Genomic DNA, 13407 nt, shown 5'->3' on the forward strand with positions numbered 1-13407 from the left:
GGGTTTACTCCAGTTGGACCAGTAATATTTTGCAAAGTAGAAGAAATATTTCAGTGTTTTGTTCCAGCATTAATTTAAAACATAGTCTTTTCAACCTCTTCTATTTAAAAAAAAAAAAAATGTATTGTTTTTTCCTGGTCAAATACTTAGAAAGTAATGACCAGCTCACCAAAACAGATGGTCATAGAGAGTAGTGCAAAATGACCTAATCTTTTGAGGAACAAAAGAAATAGATCAAGTGCATCTTGCACTGTCTACCTCTTGTATTTAAAATGTATTGGACTTACTGTGCTGTAGCCATTAATGCAACATCTCCAGAACTATATCACCCCCAAAACCATTTCTCTGTCTAGCAGACAACAGAATAAGCCCTGATCCTGAAAGAGGTCCAGTATTCATGGACTTCTTTTTTTTTTTTTTTCCTATGGTGCTTTAGGTAGAATAGGAGACCTACAGGAGTTTGAGTATGTAGCTGAGTGAAAGCAAGTAAAATGTTTAAGCTGACATCTGGTCCCTAAGGTAGCTAATCTGTGCTGCACAGAATTGGAAATTAGTCCTACAGACCATGACTGCAGTTCTTACATCTGTAGAAGCCATATGGAGGTAAAAGACGTTGAAGGGGGAACTTTTCTTGATTATACCAGCTGAGATCCACTGTTGGTAAAATTCAGTGGCTGTGCAGGCCATAAGTGCTATTTTGTCCCATCTAAGTCCAGAGAACAGATCCCTGTTCTTTATTGTGTGCTTTGCTCAGCAGTATTGTTAGAAGAAAAACAAGCAAACAACAAATACTGGCTCAAAACAGTAAGTTTGTCAGATCTGCCTTCTATAGGCACCATGAGAATGCAAAATAAAACGAGTAAGAAACCTACATTCTTGAGGGTTTTTGAAATCACCATAAAAAGACAATAAAAATAAGATTTTTCTCAAAGTTGTATTTTAAAGAGGGGAAGGAGGGGATCATAAAATTGTTGTTGTTGGGAAAGGACCTTAAGATCAAGTCCAGCCATCCACACTATGAGTCCATTGCTACACCATGTCCCTCAGTGCCACATCCATACACTTCTTAAATACCTCCGGGGGTGATGACTCTTCCATCTCCCTGGGTAGCCTGTTCGAATGCTTGCTGCCCCTTCTGTGGCAAGAATTATACAGACCTAGAATTTTCAATTCATTTTCAGTAACTTTCTCACTCTTTCAGTACTAGTATTATAGAACCTTAGTACTATGCAGTATAGTAATTCTGAGTAATGCATAGCCACAGAGGACTGAATAGCTGATGCTTTGAGGTCGTGTACGTAATTATGCAGACTGACTGTTCTGTGTTTTTTTTTTTCCAATTACTAACAATAGAGACAACTTTTTCCCCCTGTGCTGATTTCCTTTAATCGGATGGTATTGTCTTTAATTTCTTGAGCCTTCTTACTCAATTAATCCCATGTACGGTAACTAGAAAATGTAAGATGATTCATTGGAAATGAAAAGCACAATTCCAAGGACAGAGCTGAGTTTGTAGAGGAGGATTTAAGAGCTTTAATTTCTTTATTACATAATTAATTTTGTTTCTACGTTGTATAAAGTTAAATGTTTTGTCAGCTGTGCTGCATTAATTTCCATGTCTTAGTCTGACTCTCGTATAGTCCAACCAGTGTAACTAATTGCTTCTTTCTAGAACTTCATTTTACTTTCAGCCTACCACCTCATTTCTGATGTTGTGCCACAGTAATGGCATAATTTACTATGTGCCATGTCCTTCATGTATTTTGCCAGTATCCTACTATGTCAGCTACAGACATGGGTTTTAACACTGATTTGTTAATTATTTCTGATAAAATACCCCCAATCTTTCTGAATTCTTAAAGGAATATCTCTGCTATGTGGAATTATCATAGGTATTGTCAGTTTTATGTTGCTGATTGTCTTATGAGTTAATAGTTTCAATGTACACAATTTAAAATGGTCACTTTGCCATTTATGAAAACATCTTCTGACCTTTGATGTAAAACTGAATTCTCTACAGAGAAATGGTACATAGATTACTAATAGAAGTACTAGATAGTTTATGAATAGAAATGTTAAATAGGAGCACCAGATATTTTCTATGCCATATGAGAAGGTGAACAGACATTTTTAAATGTGTGGAAGCCTGTAATATCTAATCAGCAAGGTTACTATGAACAAATCTTACAGTACGCTTTATCATCTAACTCTATCATTCATCTTAATAAAAGGAAAATTTCACTCTGCAACTCTTAGGCATATCCTTTGATGCGTGGGCAGTTCCTTCTAACCAGTTGAGCTCAATCCAAGGAGTGAGCTTTAAAAAAAAAAAAGTGGATGTGGAGATTTGAAAAAATTAGCTTAATAATCTGTACTCATCAATGAGTTACTTACACAGTGTCTTGTTGGTGGTGGTGGTTGTATTTTATTTTGCTACTTATTCTTTTTATGGGAATGTATTTTCACATAGCTCCAGTAGTAACCACTTCAACAAAAACAGTGTATAGAGTAGTTTAAGTCCAGCACTATCTCAGCAGAAATATAGCAGGATTGATTTTCATCCTCTGCATTTCCTACGTGTGTTTGAATACAATGAAAAGGATGAAATGCAGTAAATAGTCTATATTTAGTCTATAATCTATGCTTCTTGGTAAGATGTGTAAATGACAGTATACTTTTGCAAATAAATAGCATCTTATAAGATGAAATACTCCTGCTTTATTTTTGTCAAGAAAAAGGATCTAGTTCATATTTGTCTTCAACCTCTATTTTTCAAACATAGAAATTACTTATTTCAGAAAACAAACAAAAGATGTATAGAAATTTTTCTTATGTGCACTGTGCTTCTCTAGGGACCAGGTGTCACAAAGAAAGGATCTGAAACGCAGAAACCAAAACAGAGTGAATGCCTCTGTTGTCTCGTTAGTCTCTGAGCATGTTTCCCAGATAGCTGGGATAAATTACGTTTAGGATTATTAGATAATGTGCAGGTTAGACAGATAATTTGGACTAAGATCTTGAATAGTGATCTTCTGATAAGAGGACTTCACATACTTAGCTAACTGTCCAGTTTGATTGTGGTATTCAGTAGAATTCTGAAAGAAGAAGGATACAACTTGATTTCATTTTGAGAAATATCTATGTGTGAGGAAAAAAGCATGCGGTGTCTAGAATATTAAAGAGTTTTTCTAAAGGCAGGAAAAGTGTGGAAGTATATTAATTTTGAGTTAAAAAGTAGCATATGTATGATAGAGTACGAAGAAGGCATAGATTTGACAGTTTCTTACTGTAAATAGTTATTGGGCATATTTCATGTTGCCCTTGCTGAGGAAGAGGCAACTGTTTCCATTGCAACCCTAAAACTAAGAATTTTCTAGCGGTTGGCAACCTTGCCCATGGCAGGGAGTTTGGAGCTTGATCATCTTTAAGGTCTCTTCCAACCTAAGTCACTCTGTGATTCTGTGCAACAGGTACCACGTGTGATAGGCACTACATATGATGATTCTTTAATTTGGCAGTAGATTTATCTGTTTTGAAATATGGAAGAACATTAGAAGTACGCAAATATTAAAAGTGAACTCTTTTACTGTGAACTTTATTCTTTCCTGTATATTGTTATGGCTATTTATCTCAGTTTTGTGGTGCTTAACCTCAAGACTGACTTAAAATCTCTAAATGCATAGAAGAAGGGAATGAAATTTAGTAATAGAGTACTCTTCAGAAAACATAAATAAAATATAGAAGTTGGAAGCTGAATCTATCAACATTCAGAATTGAAATAAAGGACAAGTTTTCAAGTGGGGACATTCACATCTGGAATAACATACATGTTTATGTTCCTTAGTAATAGCATCTTTAAAAATCAGAATAAATTGCTTCTCTGAAACATATGTTTAAATTGAAACAGGAATAATTCTGGAAAATTGTTTGCCTTTATAATCTAAGACTCTACATAAACCTTTATATATTCATTGAGAGTAGGAATATATATGTTTATATAAACATAAATTTATTAACTGTGCATTTCTCAACTGTCTTTGAGAAACAGTCCCTTTCGTGTTTAAATACCTTCTGATTGTTGTTAGCAAAATGTGGGATTTTTGCCTATTCTGTAGACTATAGGAATGCTTCGTCTTTCTTTTGAGGGCTGAATCTGCATTTCCCGAGTTTATAGCTCTGTTACAATTTTCCCTCTACCAATTAAAAAAAAAAAAGAGAGACAGAGAAAGGGGGAAAAAGAAGTTCTGCTAGCTTACTTTCAATTCCCAGCCTACGTATCATGTCACATGATGAAATTTCCATTCTTAGATTAAAACTACAGTTGTCACCTTTAGTTCCAGTGCTAACAAAGCTACGTCATTTCCATGAGTATTTAACATCAATCAAAAAATATAGTATTTATAGTAACAACTGTGTTCTGCTGAATTACTTCTGGTGTATTCCAAACTCATTCCTATTTTACTGCCAGGATGAACACAGATAAAGTAAGATAGCTGGATGAGAACTCCTATACTGTACCACAGGCATGCCTTGCCCTCCTTGAAATTGTTCCAAGTGTGGTGCTAGTTGTTGCTGTGCACAAAGTAGGTATCCGGCAAAGTAAGCAAATGTCACTTGGAACAGCAGTAAGTGAACAAGGACAATCCACTTATGATTCAGAGCTGCTAAGATTGCACTTAAAATATCAAATCAAACCAATTCAATTAGGAACACACCAAGTAGGCAAATTGTGTGCTTCCTTCCTTCAAAGTCATTCTTCTAAAGCAGATTTGAAGAAGTTTCCTTTGGGGTCTGTCTCTGATGATCAGTTGGCTCTGGGTCATCCCTCAAATGCCGTCAATCATTTCACCTTTCCCACTTCATCCCCCAGTGCTCTCATTTCAGGCAGCAAGAAACCACAGCCAGAGCTCCTAGTACCCAAGCATCCCATGTAAAAATGGGATTTATTCACTTGACCAGTGCACTTTGTTACAAAATAGCAGTATTTTTGTGCAACTGTGGTTACGTACAGAGTGTGTGCATGCTTGTATATATTTAAATTGTTATCATTATTGTTGTTCAACTTGAAGAGCATGGTTCTGCCATTACTCTCTCTGAGTGAGTCTGTGACCTCGTGGGGCTGCAGCACACAGCGTCCGTGAGCAACACAGCCACTGGACAAAGGCTGCATTCAGAGCGTGGGCAGGCAGGAATGCTGGTACCAGGCAGCTCTCAAAGGAATGTTCTCTTGGCAGGATCAGCCTTGCTGAAAATGAGGGGGAAAAATGAATTCAAAATGTAGAACTGGCCTGTAGTTACAAAGTGATAAGAAGAGCTGGCTGTTCAACATGAGCTGCCGGTTGCATATTCTGGGTCCTTTCTGTTTGCAGGCCCTCCTACAGCCATGGCCCTGACCAGTGTTTTGATGCAGCACAAAGTGGTTGTTTATTGCTATTGACTGCTGAGATCTGTGATCTGAAATGCGTTCTGTCAACAGAATGTAAGGGAACTTGGTATTTTAAAGCTCTGCTGCTGCAGTCGCGCAGATTTCTTGGAACTGCCATGCAGCAGGAGCAGTGCTGCAGTCCTCAGCTCAAGCTGAAAATGTTGCACAGGAAGACCTATCATGTGAAGGTCAGATTTACCTGGGATCCCCAGGGGTAGGTTGGTTGGTTGATTGGTTGGTTGGTTTTTCCCTTGTCAGCACAGTAAATGTCTTTACTTTCTTGCCTTACGAAAGCTAGACTTTTAACATTCTTTAACATTTGTTCAGTAGGATCTATATGGAAAGACTATCCCCTTCCAATTCAAATATCCTTCCTGCAAAAGTGAAAGGGTGTTTACTATACAATATTGCCACGAGAGGAATAATCCTAATCTTCCTGACTCTGTGTTGGACTGCGGATTTTTCCACTCTTGAGAAGTGGTAGTTTCTGTGATTCTGTATGAAATCATGTTATTTTCTATTGCTTCTTTAGGATCTACAGGCAGAAATTGATGCACATACTGACATCTTCCACAACCTGGATGAAAACGGGCAGAAAATCCTGAGATCCCTGGAAGGCTCAGAGGATGCTGTCCTGTTGCAGAGACGTCTGGATAACATGAACTTCAGATGGAGTGAGCTTAGGAAGAAATCACTAAACATTAGGTAGGACCTGACTCTAATCAAAAGCCTACAGCTGGTGTGTAAGTCATTCCATCTGCTTCGTGACAGTAAAAGGGTATAAACAGGTTTCTGATAGCACTGTTTGTATCTATTTTGAAATGATTTCTGCTGATTTAACTTTGTAAGAATTATTAGGGTTTGTGTGTGTGTGTGTGTGTGTGAAAATGATAGTAGGGGATTAGGATTTGGGACATATGATGAGGTTTTGTGGTTACAGAAGGAAAGATTAACATGTTTAAACACTAACTGTACCCCTTCTAAATTGGTTGGTTATGACTTATCAGAGAGTCAAGTAATTAGACAACCTATATTTATGAAAAGCTTTATTTCTGAGGCTCCCATTTCCAGTGCAGATCTAAGAATGGTCTTGCAAATGGGAAGATGTTATTTAAGATTTTTTCTTTTGTCTGAAAAGTGGTCAAAATTACCAAATAAAATCCAGGGGTTAAAGGAGATCTCTGAATAGTTCTGTAAGAAGAAAATCTCCTTGCAAGAAAAAATACAATAAATGGTAATTTTACAAGTCATGAAGTGGATATATAGGCTTCAGTGGGCTGAAAATTTCCAAAGAAACTGTCCAGAAAAATTATCTTCAGAAATATGTCTTTCACGACAGCCCAGCTCCATTGCATTCAGTCTTGGACATTTTTCCAATTGCTCATTTGCTGTGTGTTGGTGGTAGTTCAGAGGGTAGCAAAAGGCATAAGTGTTTTTCAAAGTAATTTATGAAATACTGGCTTCTTTCAGCTTGGATCCTGAGGGAGGTCAGTCTGTGTAATGACAAAAGCCATCTTCATAACATCAATCATTAAAAAAAAAATGAAGAATGTGAGGTTGAAAAATATATTAGTGACTAAAGAAGGAGACATTCCTTTTTATTTTTTCTGAGGAGCAAAAGAAAGAGACAATCCTTCAGATTTTTTTCTTCAGATGTCTTTTACCCATAAACTTGCCAAAATGCAGTGATGCTTGAGGAAAAAAAAAAAATCAACAGCAAATTGGCCAAATAGCAGTCATTAAATATATGGGTGTCCTGGGATTTTCTTTCTTTCTGTTTTTACAGTTCAATGTATTGCTGTCATTAACTCTCAGACTTACTAACTCTAGTTGTATGATATTAGCTTAAAGAATCAAAGCAACAGAACTCCTTTCTAAAATACTAAAATAAGAATCAATTTGTAATTCCTAAGACATTCAATTTAAATATTGCCAGCCACCGAACTGAATGAATGGGCTGTTCTCAGTCTGACTGCTCTGTGCTATTTTTTTCCATCACACAGTGTGGAATAGATTTCATCATAGTTATATTGGTGCTTACACAAAGGAGGTATAAGAGCAGAAAGATGAAATGTTCCCCAGGCATCAGTCCCATGACTCTTCTTTGGATGCTTTGAACTGCTGGAACAGAACAGTCATCCTGTCCCTTGGTTAGGTGGGCATTCTTTTCACAGCCCAGTGCATTTCAGCTAGGTAAAGTGTATGGCGGTTGTCAAGAAAAGCAAGGTTCATTTCCTTGCATTCACATCCAGTTACTGTGCTAACCTGAAGGAGATGAAAGGTTGCATTTGCTGAGATGAGATGAGATGGAAGGCTAGAGCTAACTAACTCAGAAACTTTACTGTTTAGCTGTGTCCTCTCCAAAGGCCCGCTGGCTGTTGTTTACTGCAGCTCTCCGTGTAGTGGCCCTGCTCCTCTCTCCTCACTGCTTTGAGAGGTCCCCTGCAACTTCTCAGCCCTCATGGCTGGAAGGCCAGCCAGCCCCAGCATTGCAGTCCCTACTGTGAGGCAGCGCTGCCCCTCACCTCCAGCAAAATTCAGCAGTACAAGCAAAGCTGGAAGTTAGAAAAGAAGTGAAACAAAGAAAATCTTTGTACATAATCCTTGCAAAAATCCTTGCAAAGTGTATCATATTGTTTTACTGTCATATAATTCTGCTTTTCATTTTAGTTTTTAAAAGGAATTCTTAAGTTGTGTGGGAATGAATTAAGAATTTATTCCCAATCAGCAATTAAACAGTAGCAGCATAATCATAAATCTAGCAGGATGGACTCTTATTATCAGTGATATAAACAAAATTGAAGATTTTGTCAATACAGAGATCTATCACATTTTCTTCCAGCAGAAAGTAGTTGCCAAGAGTTAGTCTTAAGAGAGAGGAGCATTTACACACACTCAGAGAAAATATTTATAAGTTTGTCTTATGGTGGAGTTGTTGTTTATACAAAGTGAGTAGTATATCTTAAGTTTGCTGTTATTCAGTTAGTTTCAGTCACACCTCACTTCGTGAGGCACAGACATTTTGTGCAGCATTGGAGGTTCCTATTTACTTTAACAATTTCCTTTTGGGGGAGGGATAGTATTGGTTATTTTATCTTAAAGGTGAGCAGCCACATGATTCTTGTGTGAGGTTGAATGTTTTGTGTAATAGTTTAGACAAATTCTTGCTCTTCTCTGAGTTGAAAAGTACTTCCTACCTTTTGGTTAGTACCCTAGCAGCCCTAAATGATCAAAAAATTGTTATCTTACTAATCCTGCATTGTATTTGTGCAATGTAATTGTGAGAATGACAATTCCACATAACTCTTTTGCTGTTTCGAGTCACAGCTGTGGAATCAAAATTATACCAGTGTCTGATTCAAAGCTGATGAAGGTATTTAAATATTGTCTAGTTAGCAAAACACTATGATCTTTATCAGTAAATAAGTTTGTATTTCTTTTTTTGTTAACTTTCACTTTGTCTGAATGCATCTGATATTTAATACATGCTTTCAGATCTCACTTGGAAGCCAGTACAGACCAGTGGAAGCGTTTACATCTCTCTCTTCAGGAACTTTTGGCATGGCTGCAATTGAAGGAGGATGAATTAAAACAGCAAGCACCCATCGGTGGAGATCTTCCCACTGTGCAGAAGCAGAATGATGCTCATAGGGTACGGTTTTTTTCAAAGAATCTTTCATTGGTTGCATCTTGCTTTGAAGTTTACTGTTGGATTACATTGTCCATGCTGGAAAAAGTGAGATACTTTTTGAAATACATTTTAGAGTTAATGAAATTTTACATTAGCTAAAATTTTCAAACACAGGCTAGAAAATGAGTCTGTTGGAGAAAGGAGTATTTGCTACAGCTGCTTGGCTTTCAGAAAACCAACAATATTTTTGTAGAACTGTCATAGGCAGTTAGTTTCATGCATAGAAAAGATATTAACAATGTTATTTGAAGATTAAATCAGTAGTTCTGATTTTATTTTATTTTTTTTCTGGATCAGACATTTCAATTTAATGAGTAAATTTTTAAACCCTGTTTGTTTTGCTGTAGTTTTTTGGTGAACATTAATGATAACTGTAGCTGATACCAGTTGTAATGCACAACTGTGTGTGTCATGAAACTGTTGTGGTTACTGACTGTTACTGTTACTCACACTAATTTCATCAGGAATTCTTAGGGAAAGGAAATGGCAGAACATCACACAGAGACTGGTGCAGACTAGGTTTCGTAGTAAAAAGGAGCTTAAATCCAACACTGTATGGGATTTTTGGAAAACTCATCAGATAAATGACCCCTTAAATAACCTAATACTGCTCAATACAGTTGAGCAGAGATTCCTTTTTTTTTTTAAGTGGGAAATTCATGCTTTAATTATATATTCCTATGCTGAATCAAACTCACAGCTGTCTCACACTAATTAACGTTTGGTTTCAAGTAAGCAGCACATAATTTGCTATGCCATCTCCAGACAATATGATACTGTGAGAGAAAAACATATTCCAAACTCAGTGATCATCCTTGCAAAATGTGCTGTGCATCTATGTAAGACCTTTTCACAATGCCATTTCTGAAACTTGCCCCATAAGATTGTTATGGAAGGTCCTAAATCTATTTTTATTACTGCATGGAAAAATCTAAAATAATTCCACAAAATGAAACCAGATCTGTAATGCCTGCATTTTCTCCTTTCATCGGATAGCTGTGTTATAGATACTTCTTTAAAAGATTTTCTTTCCTAATCCCAAAGGGCACACTTGGGAGCAAACACTAAGATTGAGTTTAGAAAGGTCACGTGGCATATCTTGCTGCTTTAAGTTACTGGCAATCTCGTGTTTGTGAAAAGTCCACAAATCTTAAATAAAACCAGGCTTGGCTTTTGGCACAGGCAAATAAAGCTTTTTCTGTAGCAGCTGAATGATGGAGAGTAGTAGCAACGCTGTCTCATTTTCTAGGTTTTCCTTCTAGAGGGGTGATCTATAGGATGGATGTTTCTCACAAAGCTTTTCTTGGGACTTTAAGCATTATCATGGAAACAGTAAGGCTAAAATATCCATGGCTTTACCGCTCTCCTTTTTCACCTTTCCTTCTCTGAAATACCTGAGGTCTATTCTAGCCAGCTGGCTCTAACAGCTTCCGTGACATAGTTTCAAAACCACAAAAACCAACCAGGCTCTCAGGATGTAAAAAATAAGATAGATGTTGTTTTAACTCTACGTTAACTCAAACCCTTTATCCAAAGGCCACATTTGAGCTAGAGCAAGACTTCAAGAAGGATTTTTGTAGAATTGTTGCAGCAAAACTTTTGTTATCTGAATCACATTTGAGTACTTGACAACATTACCTTTCCTCCAAGAGAAACAAAATACATTTTTCATTTTGTGAAGTTAACTGCTCATAAAATTTTAATGTTGTATATTGTTCTGTAAGCTATTCCAAAGGTGTTAAGAATTCGGTGATGGTCTAAGTGATTGTCACTCACAAATCAACATAAGTGGTTAAAACTATTAGGGATAAGAAGTGTTACATAAAAGTAAGGTACTATAAATAGCTGCAAAGTGACTTTACAAACTAGGTCTCCTCACTTCTCCTTTTTGATTATCTTCTCTCCCACATGCAGATACATATAGATGCAAATCTTTGGTCCTCATGTCTCAGTCATTTCTTCTTTCTATCAAAGCTAGAACATTTTAGTTCCTTTTAGAAATATCACATCTTTCCTTTTTCTGTGCTGTAGCATCTGTAGTTTAATGTGAGGCCTTTCTAGCTGTAGGTGCTCTGGTTCCCTGTGGGGGGAAAAAAAAAGAACAAAATATAATCCTTGAAATTAGGTCGCTCTGTCTACTCTTCAAAGATCTCTTACAGGGAAGGGGGGAAAAACAATCAGTGCAGAACTCTTCTGACTTCGGATTGTCTTTGACGAAACCCTGTGTTTGCAGCTTGGGCTTTTTCTACTCTTCTTTTTTTTTTTTTAACTAGATGCTATGGACTTTCTGTTACTCTAAAAGTTTTAGAGAAGTAAACGTACAAAGACTGTGCCTGAGCGAACATCTTAGTCCATTTCTGAACATCAGAAAAATGCTGTTAGGAAGGTTCACTCCTCAAATGTAAAGGTCTCTAGCATAAAACTGGAGCACTGAAAAGCTAATTTTTCAAGAGTTGTATGGCCTTGCTAAAAAAAAAACCTGAGCTCTCAGCGTAAAAGTAGAGAGTAGTTGAATTTCAGACTTGAGTCAAAGAATTTACTCATGTTGTTGTCATCAGTGTCCGTTCTGAGGACAGGAAATGAGTCTTCAGTAAACAGTCTAAATTTCTACCTGCTTTGACCAATCTTCTAAATGATCGAGACCTGTAGCTTTGGTCTTCTTGTGTCAACACAATGTCTTTCTTTCCATGAAAAATTGTTTTTGCCACTTAAAACCAGAAGTGAACCCAGGTAATTTGTTCATTGGAGAGAAGAAAAAGCCTCAGCAGTGTAGCTTATTACAAGCTGATTTTTTTGTGTGTTTTTTTTCTTTAGGAATGTAACTTTAAAAAAAAAAAAAAAAAGCTTATTATTTAACCTCTATTTTTTTTAGAAGACCATCTGAAGTACCTCAAATATTCATAGCAGAGATAAAAAAAAAAAATTCTTATCATTTGAATGCTCCCAGTTGCTAAGATTGGCATTAAAAATTTTAAAAAGGGTGAAAATTCAGATGAAAATTTCAGATGCTTGAAACTATGCCAGATGAGAGCTTGAACTCTCAGACGTATATACTGTCAGTTTCATTGCTGCATTATAAATGAGAGGTAATTTTTAGGGAAGACACCTTGGATTTTATCCTCAGTACTTCCACATAACTGTTTTTTATTTGAGTTTACATGTATATGAATCATTTTGATGATTTTTTTGCGCTTGAAGAAAGATGTGTCGCACCAAAGACTGTACAGGGATTTTGTTGTTTGTTTGCTTGTTTTGCATTTATTTTAAATCAGTGATCAAAAACACTCCTTTTCATCAAAGTATTGTTTCTTCATCTTGAGTTTTCTTTGCTTGGTGAAGATTCATGACAGTGTTTTAACAAAATCATATTAATATCTCTGTACATATTACTGATAATCTCTGTTTCCTGGATTGCAATTTAGGCATCCCACAGGCAGCCTGCTTTTGCTGTCAGTCTATTTAGACTTGCCACATCTTTTGCATGGGAATTGTATTAGCAGCATAAATAGCATTAATGAATACAGAAGTTTATTACTAACAGTTCTCTCCAAACTCTTTTGCATGGAATCCATAGCAAATGTGCCCGGGGAATATAAATCCTGCTTGAACACATTAATAGATATCAGTTGATATCTACTTTTTGAAATGGAAGTCCAAGCCCATTTTTAAAAAGCGTTCTGATTGGGAATCACCTTGAATTCATTTAACTATACTTTTCTCCTTAAAAATCATTAAAAGCAAAATCATCTGCTTTTCTGATAACAGAGTTTAATACTAGTTTTACTAAAACAACTCTGTTTTTCATTGTATTTTCATCTTGCAATTTAAACAATCTGTGTTTCTCCAACCAAAGAAATTTTTGGACACCCATGAAGAGGTAGTGGAGATCTACGATAAGCTGATCAATATATGCATTATTAAAGCAGTGGACAGAATGCCATTACTGCTGTAGTGTTGATGACAAATAGAGATGTTTAAATAAAGTGGTTTACTTGTTTTTTTTGTCAGGTCATATATTATGAATGTTCAATTTCCTCAATAGGAACCACAAAGTGTGGAAGAACTTCAGGAATTCAATGAAATTAGCCTGAAATAATTATCTGTAAATTAGACAGTCATTTAGGCTAATTCTGTTATCCATGATGGTCTTCTTAGTTAGAAATGTATTTTCGGAGCTTTAGATAGTGGGTTTTGGTTTTGTTTTTGTTTTTTTTTAGGAATAGGAAATAGTTTTAGCAGATAATGATTTTTATTGGTATATATTTCAAAAAAAAAAAAGAATTGGAAAAGC

The 13407-nt window shown here is 36.3% G+C and overlaps 1 protein-coding gene across 15 annotated transcripts in view; it reads left to right on the plus strand.

Moving 5' to 3' along the window:
* The window catches only part of DMD (dystrophin), a 1154126-nt gene that overhangs the window by 955713 nt on the left and 185006 nt on the right, over nt 1-13407 (plus strand). For all 15 annotated transcript variants that reach the window (XM_085210257.1, XM_085210277.1, XM_085210286.1 and 12 more), the window contains 2 exons: nt 5958-6130; nt 8921-9077. In XM_085210257.1, the coding sequence (XP_085066383.1) occupies nt 5958-6130; nt 8921-9077 (330 nt within the window). The remainder of the gene's footprint in view (nt 1-5957; nt 6131-8920; nt 9078-13407) is intronic.

This window comes from Meleagris gallopavo, chromosome 1 (assembly GCF_905368555.1).
Source record: "Meleagris gallopavo chromosome 1, MGAL_WU_HG_1.1, whole genome shotgun sequence".
In the NCBI taxonomy this organism is placed as follows: Eukaryota; Metazoa; Chordata; class Aves; order Galliformes; family Phasianidae; genus Meleagris; species Meleagris gallopavo.